The sequence below is a fragment of the Dendropsophus ebraccatus genome, chromosome 12 (assembly GCF_027789765.1).
Source record: "Dendropsophus ebraccatus isolate aDenEbr1 chromosome 12, aDenEbr1.pat, whole genome shotgun sequence".
In the NCBI taxonomy this organism is placed as follows: Eukaryota; Metazoa; Chordata; class Amphibia; order Anura; family Hylidae; genus Dendropsophus; species Dendropsophus ebraccatus.
The window spans coordinates 13,113,872-13,136,525 of NC_091465.1; the positions used below are offsets into that span (position 1 = coordinate 13,113,872).

The 22,654-nt window shown below is 44.8% G+C and overlaps 1 protein-coding gene across 1 annotated transcript; it reads right to left on the reverse strand.

The window, feature by feature from the left end:
• Positions 1-9,311: 9,311 nt before the first annotated feature.
• Positions 9,312-14,785, reverse strand: LOC138769780 (nicotinamide N-methyltransferase-like). Its single transcript, XM_069948461.1, has 3 exons — positions 14,626-14,785; positions 11,051-11,258; positions 9,312-10,162 (listed from the first exon to the last, which is right to left on the reverse strand). The coding sequence occupies exons 1-3, from the start codon at positions 14,774-14,776 to the stop codon at positions 9,739-9,741; spliced, it is 783 nt and encodes a 260-aa protein (XP_069804562.1). The 5' UTR covers positions 14,777-14,785; the 3' UTR covers positions 9,312-9,738.
• Positions 14,786-22,654: the final 7,869 nt, after the last annotated feature.

Below are 22,654 nucleotides of genomic sequence, written 5' to 3' on the forward strand. Positions count from 1 at the left end.
TCCACTGCAGGTCCTAGTATCGGCAGCGCCCGCCCATCCTTGCAGCCTGTCGGTACTAGACTCTACACCTCGCCTGTGTGGCGGTTTTTTAAAAAGTGCCCGGAGGATACCTATGTGGTCATCTGTCACCTGTGCGACAGGCGTATTAAAAGAAGCAAGAGTTGCCATCCTGGCACCAGCGCCATGGCTGCCCATATGAAGCGCCACCACCTTTTTCGCCTTGGAGAAATGGGGTGATAGTGGGTCACAGCAGGCCCAGGCAGAGCCGTGGTCAACAGCAGCAGGAAGCAGCAGTAGTCAGGGGGGCCTTTCACAGAGTCAGACCTCCTCTGTGGAAGGGAGTGTGGCTTCACTCCCTTCTTCAGCTGGTGGCCCCTGTGTTGCTAGCAGTAGGCAGCCTGTCATTATGGAGTCCCTATACCGGAGACAGACATATGCACCCAGCAATCCCGCAGCAGTCAAGCTGAACGCCCACCTGGCCAAGTTGCTGGTGCTCCAGGCTCTGCAGTTTAAAGTTGTCAACTCGGCACTACTTTTCCAACACAGCTATCCCGGCCATGTATAGCTGTGTTCGCGAAAAGGTTGCTGACTCGCTGAGCCATTCAGTGAGCAGACATGTACATTTAACCACAGACATCTGGAGCTGTAATTACGGGCAAGGGCAGTATATGTCCATTACTGCTCAGTGGGTAAATGTAATATGGCCGGCGGACCCCCAGCAACTTGGCCAGGGAACGGCGATGACACCACCCCGTTGTCACAGCAGGGTTCCTGTGTCGCGGTCCTCCTCTACTTCCTCCAGTAGGTCCAAAACCTCCTCAACCGCCAGTGTTCCTCCCTTGTACCACTTGGGTGTAGCACGGAGGTGTCACGCTGTGCTGCATCTAGCCTGCCAGGGTAAAAGAAGACACACAGGGGAAGAACTGCACTGCCTGCTCGAGATGGAAATCCTCTCGTGGCTGACTCCACACCATCTTAAAGTTGGGACGGTGGTGAGAGACAATGGGAGCAACATTCTCTCCGCGCTGCATCGAGGAGGTATGAGGCACGCCCCGTGTATGGCACATGTTTTAAACCTAATAGTTACACACTTTCTAAAGTCTTCATCCCATTTATAGACTGTGCTGTCAATGGTTTGAAAGCTGTGTAACCATTTCAGCCATTCAAGTCGCTCTCACCACATCCTCCTCGACTTGCAGCGGAGGAATGGTCTTCCCAACCATCGTCTCATTTGCGATGTAGCCACGCGGTGGAACACCACCCTCCACATGCTGGACCGGTTCTATGAGCAGAGGAAGGCCTTGACTGATTTCATCTTGATGCAGACGGACACGGCGACTCCCCTGTGTAACCTGGAGCTCGGCCAGTGGCAGCTCATGCGTGACACCTGCCACTTGCTACGACCCTTTGAGGAGGCCACCTTTCTGGTAAGTGGGCAAGACACAGGACTGAGCGCCATCATACCCATGCTTCATGTACTGGAGCTGATGGTGATGCGACTCCTGCTAATCCTGCAACTGCTACTCCTGCCCTGGCCTCCATGTTGGCTACTGCCACTCTTGCCCTGGCCTACATGTTGGCTACTGCCACTCCTGCCCTGGCCTCCCTGTTGGCAACTGTTGCTCCTGCCTGTCCTCCATGTTGGCTATTGTTGCTCCTGCCTGGCCTCCATGTTGGCTACAGCTGATCCTGCCCTGGCCTCCATATAGGCTACTGCTGGGCCTTCACTGGCCTCCATGTTGACTACTGCCTCTCCTGGCCTGGCCTCTATATTGGCTACTGCCGCTCCTGCCCTGGCCTCCCTGTTGGCTACTGTTGCTTCTGCCTGGCCTCTATGTTGGCTACTGCTGCTCCTGCCCTGGCCTCCCTGTTGGCTACTGTTGCTCCTGCCTGGCCTCCATGTTGGCTACTGCTGCTCCTGTACTGGCCTCCTTGTTGGCTTCTGCTGCTCCTGTCTGGTCTCCATGTTGGCTACTGTTGCTCCTATCCTTGGCTCCATATTGGCTACTCCTGGGCCTTAACTGGCATCTAGGTGACTACTGCTGTGCCTGCCTTTGCCTTAATGTTAGCTACTGCTGGGCCTTGACTGACATCTAGGTTGACTACTGCTGTGCCTGCCCTTGCCTCAATGTTGGCTACTGCTGGGCCTTGACTGGCATCTAGGTTGACTACTGCTGTGCATGCCCTTGCCTTAATGTTGGCTACTGCTGGGCCTTGACTGGCATCTAGGTTGACTACTGCTGTGCCTGCCCTTGCCTCAATGTTGGCTATTGCTGGGCCTTCACTGGGGGGGGGATTTCCCTTCAGCCTCACTGCTTGCCAAGGATAGCTGAAGACCTTGATCACTTCTGCTCTACATTGGACATACCGCTTCCCCATCTGCAAAACTGGGAGTTGCTGCCACCGCCTCCTCCACCAGTGTGGACCCCGCACCCTCCCCATCGGAAGCATTCTGCCCCGGACACGTCCTCTAGAGAATGGACACACCCCAGGAATCCACGCAGACCCTAAGTGCTCTGCGGCTGTTAATGCTCATTTTGCTGGATGTGCACCTGTGACTACCATCTGTCTGATCTCGCCCTCATACATAGCATGGGAGCCTAGCTTAATACTTAGCTATGCCTTCTCTCCCTGTGTTACTACAGGAAAGAAGTGCTCTCCTCACACTATTCCATTTTCATCCCCTCTGTGTTGGGCTCACCCTGTTTTCCCTTCCTCTGGTCTTTCCCCCCTCCTACCCACTGTATTTCCTACCGCTCACCCCTAAGGATTCGTCCGGAGGGTGGGGTACTCACTTCAGATACTGCCATCATGTTGGTCTCCTTTTTCAGTGGGTCTGGGTGGAGCACTGGTGGCTCCCCTGGTATACTAATATATGTTTTATGTTTGTCCTGTAATTTGTTTTTTATTTCCCTTCCTTATGTTTCTTCCTTTTTGTTCCTGACATAGCGAATGCTTGTGATCCAATTTCCTGAGGAAAGGAGCAGTCTGGCTGTTGTCCTGACATGGCGTCTGGGGTGCTTCCATAGATCACTCCTAAGAGACAGGGCTCGCTGGGACCCTGTCTTAAAGTCTCTACTGTCCCCCTACCCGGGGCCTAGGTACATTAACTAATGTTAAGAGGCGGCTACTCCTTAAGAGCTGAATAAGACGGACATTGCTTTTGTGCAGGAGACAGACCATGATAGGTCCTCTACGTTTAAATTTTCACATTATAAATTCTCAACTGTCTATTCAGCCACCAACGATAAGAAAAAAGCGGGAGTAGTCATCATGATCCGTAACTCTATCCCCTTCCATGTGAAAGACTCAGAACTAGACCCCTATGGCCAATATGCGATAGTCCGAGGGCAGTTAGAGGGTACTCAGATGACTCTGTGTAATGTATATGCTCCTAATGAGGGGCAGGTGAGGTTTATAGAACGTATTTACACCAAATTAGCTAAATTACCACCTTCATTGCTGCTGCTGGGTGGGGAATTTAACACTCCCCCTTCAGAAACTTGGTATTGGACCACGGTAGGAAGTCACAGCCCACCTAAACACATGGTACAAATGGCACTAGCTTTCCGGAAAATGATGAGATCTCACCACCTCTTCGACTTTTGGAGAGTATCCCATCCTACTGAAAAGTCGTACACTTTCTTCTCCCACCCACATTCCACCTACACTCGGATAGATTTGTTCCTAGGGAATATAATGAGGATCAGGGCACTGGAACATTCTGAGATTCACCCCATTACCTGGTCTGATCATGCCCCTGTAACCATTGACCTGAAACTATCCCCACACCGCAATAGAGTATGTCAGTGGCGACTCAATGACTTACTACTGAAAAATACTGTTCACAAGGAACAGCTAGCCCAGGCCCTTTCAGGACTACTTTCAGGTCAATGAGGGCAGTGTCTCGGAACCCTCTACTTTATGGGAAGCCCATAAGGCAGTGTTTAGGGGCAACTGCGTAGCTCTCTGTTCCCACCTTAAGAAATCGGTCTCCCACCAAACCACTCTCTATCAACAACAACTAAGGAGTAAAGAGGCGATATTAGCCCGAAAACCCTCCCTCTACATACTTAGGGATGTCATGGCGTTGAGTAACAAACTAAAAGATCTTGCTGTTGCACACGTGGAAAAATTGCTGTCCTTTAATAAACATAAGTATTACGACAAGGCACACTAGGCGCATTTGCTTTCGGCGGCCCAACTGCGGGAAAGGACCCTAAAATCAACGCTCCATGTCCTTAAGGATGGAGACGGAACCCTGCAGCACCCTGCAGACACTCAAACACAAACTCAGCTACTGGGGGACTATGTGGAATCATGTCACTTACTTAAGCTAACGGCGGATGACCTAGTGCTGTTAAATAGCCGGGTAACGGAGGAAGAATTAGTGGAGGTCCTCAAAGGCCTTCCTAATGGGAAATCACCGGTCCCAGATGGTCTTTCCTATTCTTACTATAAATGCTTCTCTGGCATCCTCAACCTGCATTGTACTCTCCCTATTTAACTCCTTTATAGAGGACCGCCCAATTCCACCCACAATGTCGAATTCATTCCTCACAGTCATCCCAAAGGCCGACAAGGACCCAGCAGACCCGGGTAGCTATAGGCCGATCTCACTGCTTAATGCAGATCTAAAAATGTTCAAGAAGATCCTAGCCCTGTGGTTGAGCAATGTCCTTTCTGGTCTAATTCATAAGGATCAGGTCGGATTCTTTCTTAATCGTCAGGCAGGGGACCACACTAGACGCACCATCGACTTGGTGGAAGTTCTGAATAGGACCGGATCACAGGGGCTTCTTCTTAGTTTAGACACAGAGAAAGCCTTTGACAGGCTAAATTGGGAGTTTCTTTTTGCAACATTACAAACTTATGGATTTTCAGGGGCGTTCCTCCAGGCGGTGAGAGCACTTTATGTGGGCCCCTCTGCCCGAGTAAAACTGCCCCACACTACCTCTGATCCGGTCCAGATTCGGAATGGGACACAACAAGGGTGCCCCCTATCGCCCCTTCTATTTGTGCTCAGTATCGAGCCACTGGCAGCCCTTATCCGGTTGTCGCCTGATATACAGGGAGTTCAGGTTAGGGTTAGAGAGTTCAAATTATTACTTTTTGCAGATGACATACTGCTGACGCTACGTAACCCACTGGTCTCTCTGCCCAATCTGCATTCCCTGTTGGAGGCATATGGGGTCCTCTCCAGATATAAAATAAATTCCAATAAGAATAAGGCCCTACCGGTGAATCTCCCTACTACCAGGTATGCCCCTTTTCCAAACCCGACGGCCTTTGAGAGGCTGTGCAAATATAACCCATTTACCAGAGGATTGATTTCCTCTATATTCGTGTTACTTACATCACCCCCTGAAGGACAGGAGGTCTCCCACCCATACATGACGAAATGGAAAGCCTACCTGGGGAGAACTCTCCCACAACAAATATGGCAGATCATTTGGTCTCAAGCAGCCAAATCGTCCTCATGTATTTCCTATAGGGAAAACCAATATAAAATATTACTCTTCTGGTATTACACTCCCGACTTCCTCCATCATTTTTATCCCAACGCACCCTCTGTGTGATGAAGATGTATGGAGGGCACTGGAACCCTGCAACACATTTTTGGGGACTGCCCCAAGCTTTCTCCATTTTTGGGGGGAGTACAGGGATTGCTTGCAACTGTTCTGGGTAAAGTCCTACCTCTGGACCCGGTGACTTATATTCTTAATGTTCCACCAAAAGCTATGCAGAAAGCAACAGCCAGGCTGCTCCTACATATGTTGAGTGCTGCAAAATTTCTGTTAGCCAAATATTGGAAGCAACCCTTGATTCCGTAAGCGATTGAGTTAATTAGCCACATCCAAGAAGTTAGGAGGCAGGAATTCATGTGGCCGGCGCAAGAGCTACGTTCTGAGAAATTCTGTGCAATATGGACATTATGGGACGATTACTATGACATGTCACACAATAGGTCTACTATCTGATGTTCCGCCTCTGAGTATCTACAAGCTTCTCCCCCCTCCCAACCTGCCCCCCCCCCCCAACTCTGTACTGTCTTTGTCTTGTCACTGTCTTGTACCCCCCCAGTTGAAATGTTATGGTTCACTTATTGATATGCTCCGGTTCGGGAGCTGTTTGTTCATTTGTATTTCATCTCTAGGCCGTGTGGCCCCTTGGTCCCAGAATTTCTCCTGGTAATACTGTACGTATTGTTTCTTCTTTTCTGTAAAAAAAAAACGTTTGAAAAATAAACAATTTTAAAAAAAAGTCAGTTATTAAGGGGGGCGGGGGGGGAGATGAGCAGTCAGCTTGTCAGGCACTGGCAGGGGAACACTCTCCAAGGCATTTGACCTTCAAAGTGACCTTCAGGCCTTTGTCCTTGGTCACATGTGCCTTGCCCATCTTGGTCTGGGTCTATTGTCTTGAGGTTGACAACCAGACTGTTGCCCAGAATTTAGTGCAATGGTGCGATTTGGCAGCCTCAGAGGCATCCATGCATGCTGCCCCTGCTGTTTCCTGTCCAATTCCGTGGTGTTCCATGGTGTCAGGCTAAGTTTTTGGGTGGTCCATATGCAACCTATGTTTGAATGGTTCCGTATTCTCACCACCATGCTGTGTCAGGCTAAATTTTGGGGTGGTTCATATGCTACCTCTGTTTGAATGGTTCCCTGTGTTCTCACTACCATGCTGTGTCAGGCCTAATTTTTGGGAGGTTCCACGCCTGCCTAATTTAAAGGCCGGTAAAGGCCACTGTATGGTCTTTTTTTAATGTTCAATTTCAATTTTCAAAGCACACCGCTTAGGGACATTCGCTCCCTAGCTTCTTCTCGCAACTTACGGTTCCTCAGGGTACACCGCTATTGAAACCACAGCAGTGTGAACAGGTGATCACGTGGAGAGAACATACAAACTTCTTGTCCTTGGTGGAATTTCAAGCCAGGACCCCAGCGCTGCAAGGTTACAGTGCTAACCACTGAGCCACTCAAATTCAAACTCAAAATCAAATCAGCGGTGGGGAGAAGTGGTGAGTCACATGATATAGGGAAAATTACCCCAACTGCTAAAGTAGTCAGGGGGTGTCATGCCCCAGCCCAGGTCAGTCTAGTAAGTTAAAAAGACAAGTTATTAAGGGGGGAGGAGGGGAGCAGTCAGCTTGTCAGGCACTGGCAGGGGAACACTCTCCAAGGCCTTTGAACTTCAAAGTGACCTTCAGGCCTTTGACGGTGGTTGCATGTGCCTAGCCCATCTTGGTCTGGGTCAGCACTATTGTCTTGAGGTTGACCATCAGGCTGTTGCCCAGAATTTGGCGTAATGGTGCAATTTGGCAGCCTCAGAGGCATCCATGCATGCTGCCCCTGCTGTTTCATGTCCATTTCTGTGGTGTTCCGTGGTGTCAGGTTAAATGTTTGGGTGGTTCATATGCTACCTCTGTTTTAATGATTCCCTGTGTTCTCACCACCATGCTGTGTCAGGTTAAATTTTGGGGTGGTTCATATGTTATCTCTCTTTTAATGGTTCCCTGTGTCAGGCTAAATTTTGGGGTGGTTCATATGTTACCTGTTTTAATGGTTCCCTGTGTCAGGCTAACTTTTGGGGTGGTTCATATGCTACCTCTGTTTTAATGGTTCCCTGTGTTCTAACTGCCATGCTGTGTCAAGCTAAATTTTGGGGTGCTTCATATGCTACCTCTGTTTTAATCCTTCACTGTGTGATTGCTGCCATACTGTTGCCCATAATTTGGCCTCAGAGACATCCATGCATGCTGCCCCTGCTGTTTCCTGTCCATTTCAGTGGTGTTTCCATCATTTTCTGAGGTTGACAGGTTTTCACACAACCTTCCCTCTGCCGAGCTTGGGTCCCCTGCAAAAATGCTTGAGTTTCCCATTGACTTCAATAGGGTTCGTTACTTGAAGCGAGCGCTCGAGTATCGGTAAATATTCGTCTCGAGTAACGAGCACCCGAGCATTTTAGTACTCGCTCATCACTAATAATGACCCATCTCTAGCAGACCTGACATCCTTATCATTATAAAAAAAAAAAAAAATAAGAATAATAATAATAATAATCAATTCTTATTTCTTTAGGATAGGATCCATTCTCTGCCCAACCTCAGGGAGAACCCCCAACTCTACAACTGTACACTACATACACATTTTTTTTTTAATTTGCAACTCTTAATTTTAATTTTCAAAATTAATTAAAACAATGATTTTTGCTACTAAAACTCAGCTTTTTTCACATTTTCAAGTGTTCACAGGTTTTTTCACACCAAATTAATTAATGTACGCCTGTAAGTCTGTAAGTGGCTGGTTTATAGAATAGAAAACCCCATCAAAAATTATGGTTTATTTAGTAAATCTGTTGGTTGTGACGGGTTTTAAAGGACATACCTATGACACGCCCACCTGTTTGTCGGGTTTGTTCACAAATTGTGTCGCATGTCCTTAATTAATGTTTTGTCCACCAATAATAGATAAAAAATGGACAAAAACCCGACAATTTTCTGCCAGTAACACCTCAGTCAATCAGCCTCTATATATCTAAACTCCTACCCTGCACTTAGTGGTGGCGTTATTCAGACAGAATATTATTATCTCAAGTCTATTTATATATAGGAGATTTTAAGTTTGCATGAGAAAAGAGGAGGATTCAATTTAAAATAAAATATTAGAAAGTTATTATTCCAAAAATGTGTGACCAAAGCCTTAAAGGACAACTCCCGCGGGACCCCCCCAAAAAAAAAAAACACAGACACACACAGACACCATACTCACCATCTCTCCGGTGACGATCGCCACTCGATTCGCCCGCCGTCCGCCTCTCCGTCGCCGCCGTCCGCCATCCAGCGATGTCTCCGACTTCCGGGTCCAGGGGATGGAAAAGGCTGCCACCGGCAGCCTTTTCATTGGCTGGAGCGCATCACATGGCTTCCAGCAAGCGCAGCCAATCAGGGCTGAGCAAGCTGGAAGCCATGTGATGCGCTCCAGCCAATGAAAAGGCTGCTGGTGCGCATGTGCACCAGCAGCCTTTTCATCCCCATTCACTTTGCATGAAGACGCCGAGGAGGAAGAAGACCCGGACCGCCCCTCGGCTCTGACGTTGTCGTCACCAGATGCCGCCCCGGAGAAGAGGACCGTGACGATCGTAATAGGTAATGTATACATTCTTTAACTTCCGGGGTGGGGGGTCGGGGGTCCGAAAGTGGGGGAAGGGGGCCAGGCCGGGTATTTAACCACATTACAAAGTTATATAACTTTGTAATGTGTGTTAAATGAGCAAAAAAAATTTTTTGTGGGAGTTGTCCTTTAAAGTTAATTTTAAAAAAGGGGAAAAATATTTTCTCTTCTGAGCTTTACTTTTAACTGGTTGACTTGCAGGGTTAAAGGGGTATTCCAGAGGGAAAAAATTTAAATCTGGTGTTAAAGTGGAGTTTTCTGGAAGTACTGGAAGGCTGGAGTTTTTTTTTTTTTGTTTTTTTTTTAATCACATAATTTTTTTTTTCTCGGAATTACCCCTTTAAGATGTTCTTCATATTATGTTATTTGAAAAAGTTAATTGTGTACACCAGATAAGTTCCCATTTAATTTCCATATACTGTCCTTTCATCTGACAAATGAAAATAATAATAATAATCCTTCGACCACTGTTGGGTGTGTACTTGTTGAAATAATTTTGTGTGATGGGGAATTTTTTGTCTTCAATATAATAAAACAGCTTAATGTGTAAGGTCCTACTTCAGAACTACTTCTCCATATGAGCTGCAATGAATATGACGGCCTTATAATCAGTATGGTGACTCACAGCCGTTCTCTCCTTAACCTTACAGTCATCAATAACAAATCCTTCTCCAACTAGAGCTTTCTTGACAAATTCCTCATCATATGTGAGAGAATGGATCTTGTCTTTCCCGACCATTGCATACGTTCTATCTAAAGCCCCAAATAATATCAGGTGTCCTCCAGGTTTCAGCAACCCTGAGAACTTCCTTAGATATCTGATGTAATCATCTTGGTCTTTGCAAATAAAATCTAATAGCAAACCGCTAATGATACAATCGGCTGGTGGTAAGACTATTGGATCCGTTACATTTTTTTTCTCAAAGTCACATATCACGACATGTTGAGCGGCTGATCTCACTTTTGCTTTTTTGTCATCTAACTCATCCCTGAAAGAAATAGGAAAGATGAAAACAGTCAATCAGTATAGTGGCATAAAACCTCAATATGTAGGCCTGGAGTTTTGGCTTTCATTAGGGAATGGAGGAGGGGGAACGTTATTAACCAAATCTGGTGTAGATGTTATGCTGTGCCCAGTGGCGTAGCTACCATAGAGGCAGGGAAGGCGGTTGCTATGGGGCCCGTGGAGGGAGGGGGCCCGTGGAGGGGAATGTTTTTAACCAAATCTGGTGTAGATGTTATGCTGTGCCCAGTAGCATAGCTACCATAGAGGCAGGGAAGGCGGTTGCTATGGGGCCCATGGAGGGAGGGGGCCCAGGGAAGATAAGAGCCTCCTGGGTTCTTTTGCTTAACTTCTTATTTACTGCAGTGTGTAAGTGACCCAGTGTTCTCTTACATGCTGCAACACAAAAAAGGGGTTAATACAGAAGACAATTAGCTCTCTGCCTGACTACTCTGATAATCTCTGACCTCTTTTCTCTGAGCTCCTGCAGAGGTCAGGGGTTATCAGTGCAGGAGTAGTGAAGGGGAGAGCTAATTGTCTTCTGTATTAACCCTTTATTGTGTTGCAACTTGTAAGAGAACACTGGGTCACTTACACACTGCTGTAAATAAAGGGTTAAGCAAAAGGTAGTCTGCTCCTGCACCTATGTATATAACATTAGGATGTATGTGTGTGTGTGTGTGTGTGTGTGTGTGTGTGTGTGTGTGTGTGTAGGAGAGGGGGGCCCCATACAGTTTTTTGCTGTGAATTCTAGCTATGCTCCTGGCTGTGCCCTCACTACATTACTCATTATTATACAGGGATCTATGGAGAAGAATATTGTATTTATCTGACAGTTGGGCTTGAATAGACTAGCAGTACAAAATTACTTCACCTCTTTCCTTCTATCTCTCCAAGAATCTTTGCAGCATGTTCCCAGCTAAATGCTCCTGTCCGTGTATCCAGCCATTTCTTCATCTCCATGATGCATCTGTCACTGGCCTTCAGTACTATGATATGTTCAAAAAACTCACAGGCCACATAGAGATGATGAACCGGGGAACCAGCACTGAGGTCAACTAAGATGTCTCCTTTAATGTGACCTGCCGAGAAAAAAAATGACAAAAATCCATACTGAGACACATAATATATTACCCCCTTGCCTCCGCAGCATCTCAGCACAATCTTCTCCTGCTCCTCTAATCTTAGGGCCCTATTCCACGGGACGATTATCGTTTGGATAATCGTTAACGATTAACGATCTCAAACGACCGCTATTGCGAAAGACCTGAAAACGTTCACTCATTTCCATGGAACGATAATCGTTACTTATGATCGTAATTGCGATCGTTTCTCTTCGCTATTTATTCGCTATTGCGTTCGTATCTATTGAGAACGACCGAACGATGTCTTATTCAATGCGAACGATTTGCGAACGAGCAACGATAAAAATAGGTCCAGGTCTTATTAAAAGATCAACGATTTCTCGTTCGGTCGTTAATCGTTAACTGCATTTCAACCGAACGATTATCGTTCAGATTCGAACGATTTAACGATAATCTGAACGATAATCGTCCCGTGGAATAGGGCCCTTACTCTACACCATTTCTCCTGTATAGTACCACTAATTACATTTTGGGTCCATTATTCATCTTTCATTTGGGGACATCTATTTATTTTTGGTGTAAGGCCAACTTCATATCAGAATTCATGTTTCCAAGGCCCCCTCGCCTGTACAAATCCAATAGTTAGATAGGAACCTTCTTTCTTCCTGTAAACCATGAGTCTGACATCACTGCCCCCCCCCCCCCGCCCCCTCTTTTTTTCCATCAATAAAAACGCCAATAAAAATGCCATGGCGTTTGTTTTGTTTCTTTTTCCGGCAAACTGTTGCGTTTTTCTCCTATAGGAAGTCTTCTTCTCCACTAGAAAAAAGTTATAGCCTATGCAAATGGCATTTTTGTGGGGGGGTTTTGTGAGAAAAATGCCACAGTCTGGTCCCCAATGGGTTACTTGCTGGGATGGGTACATTTTGACATTAATATGGCCCCATGGGGGTAAGTGAGGATGGCATGCATCCTCACTTTACCCTCTGGCGACTACATTCTTCAGTATGGCACACAAAGGGTTAAGTGTGTATGCCATGCATTTTGCCTTTACCCCTTGTGTGGCAGACTGTAAGCAACATCTGCCAATAGGCTGTATAATGTAAGGTGCAGAACACCTGTCAAAATGACTGGTGTTCTGCCCCTCGCTTTCTTTTGTGCGTTTTTTTTCCTTTTCTTTTTCATATATCGGTATCCAAAGGATTGTGGCATATTCGGTGGACTACCTCGATGAGAAAGTCAAGGGAAAGTTACTTATAAAACTACCTCCATTCAATCTCTATGGGGCATTGAAACGCAGCCGAGTGCTGAGCTTGGGATGTCCAGAAGGTCCATTGAGAATGAATGGATTGCCAGCAGTGTGCTCCATTCATTCTGGGGGCTCTTTTTTTCTCCATTCTCAAGATTTTCTCCCAATTTCCAGCAGGTTGTCCCTCACTTATCAGCTTATGATTCTTTATCCTGTCGATAGGGGTTAACTTCTTTTGGTGGACTGCGTCGATGACCAATGTTGTTGTGTTTTTTTTTAATAAAATGCTGAAAAATAATACTTTTTTCTATTGTGTAGTGTGTACTTTTTTTTATCTTACAAGCTTAGTAGTTTAAAGGGGTAGTGCGGCAGTAAAGAATTATTCACAGAATAACACACATTACAAAGTTATACAACTTTGTAATGTATGTTATGTCTGTGAATGGCCCCCTTCCCCGTGTCCAACCACCCCCACCCGTGTACCCGGAAGTGTTGGTGCATTATACATTACCTGATCCGTGTCGCGCATGTCCTCCATCTTGTGCCAAACGTCATCTTCGGCCGTGCGGCCGAATCGCTGCCGCCGTCCCCCCTCTTCCACGTCATAACTGTGCTCAGCCGCGATTGGCTGAGCACAGTTATGCTCAGCCAATCGCGGCTGAGCATCGGATGACACTGCAGAGGGCGGCCAGCATTCTGGACAGTCGGAGCTGTTCGCCGTCCGTCTGAAGAAGACGTCACTGACTGAAGATCGGAGACGGGGGTCGGCACGTGACAGGTATGTATAGCGCACCACACTTCCGGGTACACGGGTGGGGGTGGTGGGACACGGGGAAGGGGTCCATTCACAGACATAACATACATTACAAAGTTGTATAACTTTGTAATGTGTGTTATTCTGTGAATAATTCTTTACTGCCGCACTACCCCTTTAAGCTGTCTGTTATAAAATAGCTATAAAATGTCTAACACCAACCCTCTCATTATTACCACAGTACCTATTGCACCAGGGTTACTGGAAGAGCCAGGTAGTGGTACTTACGAAACATCAAAATTGGCGCTTCTGGACTGGGCAGTAGCAAGCTGGTATTATCAGGCCGTTCCCATCCTGATACTACTAGGCTGCTGGCTGTTTGGCTGGTGATGAAAATGGGGGCAACCCTTTCCCTTTTTTAAAAAATAATTAAATAATAATAATAATAATAATAATAATAAAAAACTACATAGGATTCCCCCTATTTCCACAACCAGACATGTTCAAAAAACAAAAAGAAGCAGCCTAGTAGTACCAGGGTACTAACATTTTATAATAATATCCATCATTTTGACAGGCGTTGCACCTTGCAGTATGCAGCATCTTGGTAGATGTCGTTTACAGTCTGCCACACAAGGGGTGAAGTAAGGATGCATGACATGTCACAATGTACCAATCCCAGCAAGGAAGGGGGCTAAACGCCCCCCTTCTTTGCTGGTATAAGTGCAGTGCTGGGTAGGAAAGGGGGGGCCCCATTGATACTCACCACAGCTATCTTCTTTCTTCACCAGAGCCTTCACACTGAGCTCTAAGTGTGCCAGGCTCTGGCTTTTAGAGTCTCAGGACAGCGAATCAGCAGCTGCAGCCAGAAGATCTCTGCAGCCGCTGATTGGCTGAGATGGCAAGGCACAAGTGTCATTTCAGACAATCAGTGGCTGCAGCAGTGTCCCTGCTCAGCCACTGATTGCAAGGAGATTGGGAGAAGAAAAAAAAAAACAAAGGCCATGGCATTTTTATTGGCGTTTTTATTAACCCCTTCCTGTCAGTAATCTCTATATATACGTTCCTACTGCACATTACCCCGTGGAAATAAAAGTAGCACAAACTGGTAACACCAGACATTAGTAATTGCATCCTCATCCTTCTTTTCAAGACTGTAGAATACAAAAAGGAAAGCAAAGAGACCCCAGATTTTCAATGACATAATCAATGACAAACATTTTGCTTTACTCCCGGTAGTTATTGGAGCTGTTTGATTAACTATTCGGATCTTGAACAACCCAAAAATACATTTGTCCAAATTAGATGTTTCATGTTATTCAAAAGCAATTAAATATTTAAAAAAAATTCAGGACACTCACCCCCTGCGAACGTTCTTGTAAGTTGTTCAATAGGAAATATCAAAGAATCCTCTGCAAAGACCATTTCAGCTTTATCTGAAAAATAATCCTCCAGGAGTTGTCTGGAATCACAACCATGGACATGATAGAGCTTATGGGTGCTGGAAGCCATTGTGTAATATCACAGATAGAGTGACTGCCTCTTCACCGGAGCTCAGGGTCTTTATATTTATAACCAGGAAAGCATGTGAGTAAGATTTAATTTACAGATCACGAGTTACTGAATTCATTATAAAGTCACGGGAAAGTTACTGATAATATCACCTTTTATAATAAACAAACATGTTTTATCGCTATAGGGTAATTCTCATCTCAAGTTGTTCTTTATTCACAAGATATTGTATAACAGGATGATCTGTAGGGACCTGACGGCTGGGACTCCCACCAATATGGGGAAAGGTGGGAACAGTGTCCCTATAATTAACCCCTTAAGGTCAAAGACAATTTTTTGTTTTTCCGCTTTTGCTTTTTCCACTTTATGTCTAAAAGGCCATAGTACTTGCACTTTTTCACCTAGAGACCCACATGAGCCCTTATTTTTTGCGAAACCAAGTGTACTTTGTAATGACAAACTTTATTTTCCCATAAAATATGCTGCAAAATTGGGAAAAATTTATGGTTTTCATTTCAGGGAGTTTCTTGTTTACGCCATTCGCTTTATGGTAAAACTGACGTGTTATCTATGTTCCTCACATCAGTACAATTACAACAATTTGTAATTTGTAGCACTTTTATATTATTTGTTGGCTTTTAAAAAATGAAATCCCTTAAAAAAACTAAAAGTGTTTAAAATTGCTCTATTCCCATCCCTATAACGCTTTTATTTTTTTGTCTATGGGGCCGTATGAGGTGCCATTTTTTGCGCCATGATCTGTACTTTCTATTGGTACCTTGTTTACACAATTTTACACTTTGGAATTTTTCGGCGCTTACGCCGTTTACCATGCAAAATAAGGAATGTGATAATTTAATAGTTCAGGCAATTACGCACACGAGCATACCAAATATGTTTATTTATTTGTTTATTTATTTATTAATATTTATAAAATGGGAAAAGAGGGGTGATTTGGACTTTTATTAGGGGAGCGGATTTTTGTATTAATAAAAAAACATTTTTACTTTATTTTTTACTTTAACTAGAAGTCCCCCTGGGGGACTTCTATATACACAGCATTGATCTTTCATAGATACAATCCTGTGTATATACTGTAGACAGCACTGATCAATGAGATCAGTGAAAAAATTGCTCTTGCCTGCGACAGACCAGAGCAATGTATTGTCGAGCCGGGATCAGCGTCAGTGCGACGCTGAGGCCCGGCCCGGATCCATCCCACTAGACACCAGGGACACCGAGAGAAGAGCATTTTAATGCAGCTGTCATGTTTGACAGCTGCATTTAAATGCTTTATTAGCTGGTGCGGCAACCTGACCTGCATCGGCTAATGGAGGCGTTCCCTGGCTAAAGATAACAGCTGGGAGCAGCGCCGTTCAGAACAGGGACCCTCTCTGAACTCCCTTTGCGCCACCATGTTGTACGAGGTATTTCATTGGACGCGAAGGGGTTAAAGAAGGGCATTGAATCTACACTGTCTGTGCTTCATTCATTATGGGTCTTCTGATTACCAGGCTCAATGTTCTTAGGATCAGTAGTGGTCCCAGCAGTCCTGTAGGTGAGATAACTTTTGACATGGAGGCAAATGACCCCCATAATAAACACTCTACACATGCATAAACTGCTCCATTCATTCTCTATGGGGCACTGAAACCCAGCTGAATGCTGAGCTTGGGATGTCCGGAAGGCCTACTGAGAATGAATGGATTGCCAGCAGTGTGCTCCATTCATCCTGGGGACTCCTTTTTTTCTCAGGATTTTCTCCCCATATCCAGCAGGTGGTCCCTCACCTATCAGCTTTTGATTCTCTATCCTGTCAATAGGGATTTTTTTTTTTTTTTAAAGGAATTTTTAAAAGAAGGGTGCCGGTGCACTGGAGGCCTGTGCTGCGGTCCTTTTTTTGAATTGCGGCTGGTTCCCAAGCACAGTGCCGCCCTATTCCCGGTCACTGACCTGGTATAAATTCCTCTCCCCTCTGTGATGCGGCTCCATTGATTCTAATAGAGCCAGGTCACAGAGGGGAGGGCAGAGGGGAGGTCACGCTGGGGGTGGATGGACCCTTCTCCAGTGCTTCAGGCCGCGCTGGTGACTGGGAATAGAGCAGACCAAGGCACTGGCATCCCTGAGCCGCTGCCGATCTTTTGATGTAATTTAGTAAGACATTTAGTATAACCGGCTTACTCAAAACACAATATCCTATTAATTCCTCATAATATCATGATAGATAACTTTCTTAAAAAGCACAGCAATAATCTTTTCAGTCATATAAACAAAAGGAAAAAAATTCTATTGATAAAAATTAAATTTTAGGTCAAGTTCACACAAATTATAAACAACGGCTGTTATTTGTGATGCGCTCCAGCCAATGAAAAGGCATCTGGTGCGCAAGTGCCTCTCCCATTCACTTTACTAGAAGATGCAGAAGAGGAAAGAGACCAGACCTGTCCCCAGCTCTAATGACATTGACACAAGATGGTGCCCAGGAGAAGAGGATGTGGTTGACACTTATTAGGTATGTATGCTTTATTTCACTTCCGGAGGTGGGTCGGGGGTGGAAGAGGGGAAAAATACTCTTTCTATGCCCATAATAAAAAGGGCATATTATGGGCATAGAGAGAGTATTTTGCCCTGATCGTGGTTTTAACAGAAGACAGAAACTTTTAAATCGTGAAGGATACTGGATTCTTATGTTGGATTCCTCATCTCCTAATGGACTCAATCATAGACTGGATTTGATCATAAATTATTAAAATGTATATAGTGTTTTGTACTTTTGTATATTTTGTATTGTTGCACTGTGCACTTTTGAGCGTCTTTTCATTCATTTTTAATGTTTTCACTTGTATATGTCTATGTAGAAAGTAATGGGATTCAGGTGATGTGTGGGAGGGATTACATGTTTATTTCCCTATATATATCCCAGCATACCTATGTACCAACTATCTATCATTAACGGCAAACAGCCAGAAACGCGTTAGATGTGGACTTTCTATCTTTGTATCTGCCTATTTGCTATTTTTTAATGGAATAAGAAATAAAGACAAAGCTTTTTAGTGGACGTGCCGACCCTCACTCGTGATTTCTACAAATTCTGGTTTCCTCTGGTCGTGGGAGAGCTGAGCTTATTAATTGCTTTATTCTTTAAAACTAATTTATCACACTTACCTCCTTGGCTCTGGTGGCAACCATATGGGCATATATCAAAAATGGCTTGGAGTACTTTATTTATAATATGTGGTCACCTTTTTGGTATTTCTGTTACAGTTTTGCATTTACTTTTTATTTATTACATTTTTTGGGATGGGGTGGGGACAAGGCATAATAGCATTGTTCCAGTATATTCATATATTTATGTAATAACTAGAAAATGTACCCGGCGCTGTACAATGTAAAAAGTGTCAGTGTGTTAATTAGATTTGTTCTAAGGTGCCCAGGAGGCCAAGCTAAAGGTATTGTTTCATCTGAGTTAATCAGTGGAATTAGTGTATACCTGTAGTGCATAGTTGGAGGGGTTTTGTATACCCACAGTGTATAGTTTTTAGGGGTCTCGCATATCTGTAGTGCATAGTTGGGGGGCTGTATACCTATAGTGCATTGGCGTCACGACAACCTACCATCTGGCTGAGTTATATTCCGACCAACCACCATAAAAGTGCCATCACACTTTACCATCTAGCAAGTGACCAGTGGAGCATACACCACAACAGCACCGCTCTTGTCTCCAGTTTGGGTGCAGGTTTTGTTACTCAGTTTCATTAAAGTAAAGGGCGCTTAATTGCAAACCACACCTGAACTGGAGACAAGAGCGGTGCTGTCTCTGGAAGAAAGTGGACATGTTTTTCTAACACTGGATAACCCCTTTAAATAACAGTTTACTTTTATAGTTGTTTTTTATTATAATATTTAAATATTTTTATTATGTTTATTTTACCACTTTTGCTTATTACGTGGCAAACAACTTTAATCCCTTCGAGAAAAGCACACGGTTTGATTTTTTGTTATATAATAACTGTTATTATAATATTGATATAATACAAATAACCGGAAGCCTCGTACCACCCCATGATGAATTCCTGGAACTATTGAAGAAGGTTCCAGTAACAGAGGGATGATGTTTAAGGGTCCTATTACACGGAGCGATTTTTAACGATTAATGACTAACGATAAACGATCGCAAACAAGATTGTTTATCGTTATGCTGCGTTTACACGTAACGATTATCGTGCGAATTTGCGCGATAACGGTCGAATTGGAACGATAATCGTACGTGTAAACGCAGCGAACGATCGAACGACGCACGATAAATCTTACATCGTGATCTTTCATCAGGTCAGCAAATCGTCATTCATTGTACGCAAAAAATTCGCAAATCGTTCCGTGTGAACAGTCGTTCGCCGATTTAACAAATGTGTGAGATAGGCTTAAACGATCGCAAAACGATCGCAGTGCGAATTTTCGTACAATATATCGTACCCTCTAAACGCTGATCGTTATAAAAAAAAAATCGTAAATCCGACATCGCTAATCGTACGATCGGGCCAATAATCGTTACGTGTAAACGCAGCATTAACCTGAAATCGTTCACCAAATTACACAGAACGATAATCATTAGTTACAATCATTACTACGATCGTTATTGTGATCGTTACTATAATCGTTTATTCCTTCTGATCCCAGCAAAACAATGAACAATGTGCAATTACACTGAAAGATTAGTGAAAAAATGCGGAACTTGAGCGAACGAACGTGGAATTACAGCGAACGATTACCAATAATTTTAGGTTCAGATTTAAGTTAACGAGATACGAACGATTTTTCGATCATTGCCTGCAATTACACAGAACGATTATTGTTTAAATTCAAACGATTTAATGATTTTTCGCACGATAATCGTCCCGTGTAATAGGGCCCTAACAAGACATTCATAGTACAAGTCTTATTCTGCAGTCATTCCAAAGTATATTCTGCTTCTTAAACTCTTAAGGACAAATGCCGTACTCGTACGTCATATGTCCGCAAGAGGAGTTCAGAGCGTGGTCGCGCTGGGACCCCGCTCTGAACTGCCACGATCCGGACTGCTATCTGCAGCATGGGGCCGCGGCTATTAGCGGGAGTGGTCCGATCGCTGCTCCCGCTAATGAACACAGTTGGATGCAGCTGTCAAACATGACAGCTGCATCTAATGCTGCGTTTACACGTAACGATTATCGTCGAATTTGCGCGATAACAATCAAATTTGAACGATAATCGTACGTGTAAACGCAGCGAACGATCAAACGGCGAGCGAGAAATCGTTCATTTTGATCTTTGAACATGTTCTCAAATAGTCGTTGATCGTTCGTTGGTTTAACCAATGTGTGAGCTTAAGCGATCGGAAAACGAATTTTCCGTACGATATATCGTACCGTCTAAACGCTGATCGTTATGAAAAAAAAATCGTAAATCGTACGATCGAGCCAATTATTGTTTCATGTAAACGCAGCATAACAGTGTTAAATGCAGTCATGATCTCGCACGGTATAGGGCGTAAGCGCAAGGACCCGCCAAAGACATCAAATCCAGAAACATTGTAATGAAAAGCAATCAAAAAGTCTCATATACGCAATCAATGTACCGATAGAAAGAACACATCATGGTGCCAAAAATGACACCTCACACAGACCCATATACCAAAGGATAAAAGCGTTATAAGCTGCGCCCGCTGCAGAGATAAGTCTGGCTCCATTCATTCTCTATGGACGCTGGACCTATCTCCACAGCACGCGCGCTGACTTCTGACCAGGATACTGTATCTCCGTCCCGGGACCGGCTCCAGAACGGAGATGAGGTCAGTATAAGGAGATCTAGCTGGGGGTCGGGAGCCTGTCACCCCGGCACGGGGGGCGACAGGTCCTCTTTAAGGCCGTATTACACGGCCCGACTCTGAGGAGCAAACATAATAGGGCATAATAGGGCCTTTAGTGCTGCTCTTTTGCTATTTGCAAGTTTTGTACATTAAAAGCAAACTAACAGCAGGCTAGAAGAATCTAACCTGCTGTTATATTTCCATAGGTTCGGGGAAGTTTGGGGTAGTTTTATTTATTAGTTAACTAATAGGCAGTTTGGTGCAGCGGAGGTGGTAATACAGCCATTGGGGCATCAATTTGCGCCCTCTTCATTTATATTCATCTGACAAATCTGTCCTGCTGATAACTGCCTAGTGGGCACAGGGCGCTGAGGATGGAGGTATGTCTGTAATCTTCATCCTCGGCTCTGTTTCTGTGCTGCTTATTCTGAAATCCTTTGCCCGGTAAGGCGTTAGGAGCACTGGGGTGGGGTAACCGCCTCCTGAACATCGATCCAGCCACCCCACTCCATTGCTAATCTTTAGAGGGGGCGGTTCAGGGCCACAGCCCCACCCCCTGTGCGGTGGTCTACTCCACTAATGATTACCAATGGAGGGTCGGCCAGGGGCGGGGTGGATCACTGCTCGGGGAGCTGTAGCCCCACCCCCCAGTGCTCCTCACGGCTTACTGGGAGAGGATTTAAGAATGAACAGCACAGGAACGGTGCCGAGGATGAAGATAACAGACATACCTTCATTCTCAGCACCGTGTGCCCACTAGGGAGCTATGTGCAGGTTAGATTTGTCTTAAATGCGGATAGTTCCCCTTCTAATGAGCTTTTTTTTTTTTTTTTTTTTCATTTTCCCATGATCGCCTCACTACTGGTGCAGCCTTTCAGCCTTTCTATTTTTCTATTGAAATAGCCATATAAATGCTTTTTTGGGGGGAACAACAAGTACTTTTTCTCTGTACAATTTTGGAATATGTATGACTTTTTTATTTTTACCATTTTTGGGGGGGGGGGCAGATTGACAAAATACAGTAATCCTGGGGGGGGGGTTGTTTAGTTTTTTTTTACTGTATTTATGATTTGGGATAAATAATATAGGTGCACAGGCATTCATGGCAGCCCAAGGCCCCCTGGCTGCCATGGAGACACATCCGATGGAGATTCTCACCGCCTGGTCAGTATACACCGCATGTCCAGCACAAATGCTTTACAGGTCAAGGTTACAATCTCACTGGCGCATGTAAAGGGTTAATCTATCAGGAACAAAAGGTTCTTGGCTGTCATACTGGCATAGCTGTATCCATGTTTTCCAGGCATTTTCTAGGCCCTTGTGGCCGTCCAATCCCCTGCAATCCCCACTGTAATATCAGCATCTCCCCGTCACCACCTATGTAAAGTGATTTACTTCCTGGAGGTGGCAGTCGACAGTGGAGCGGAGAGCAGGATCACAGCAGGTTAGAGCAGAGCAGGGAGAGATATAGGGACGGGGAGGAGAGGATAGGAGGGTGTATTGTGGGTGGTTGTCTGTGAGAGCTACAAAGCCAGTGTCTGGTTTACCATGTCACTGGGTGCTGTGAAGACAGTGTGCATTATACAAAGTCACTGGGTGCTGTGAAGACAGTGTGCATTATACATTTGTGCATTATTAAGTCATTTTAAGTGCCTGTGGGAGGGGAGAATACAGGGAGGAGGAGGGTTAAAGTAAATCTATCAGCTGTAATTTGTGTTGTTAGGTCAAGGAGACACATGGCACCTTTCATATATCTAGCTGTGCTTCCTGAAAAAAAATGCTTTAATGCTTCTGAAAAATTGCAAGCTAGAATGCTAATCCTGCCCCCATACCTGATCTTATTCAGGGTTTACCTAAGGCTCACTGTTCCCCTGTGACATGACAGGCTGTTTGGGACATGCCTGGTACTGTTTGGGGACTGTATGATTATGTGGACAAATTATGTGTTGGTATGGCACATTGGACTCTAGGGGCAGCTCATCAATGTCAAAGTCCCAGCAAAGTCTTTTATGTTTATAATATATAGCAAGATC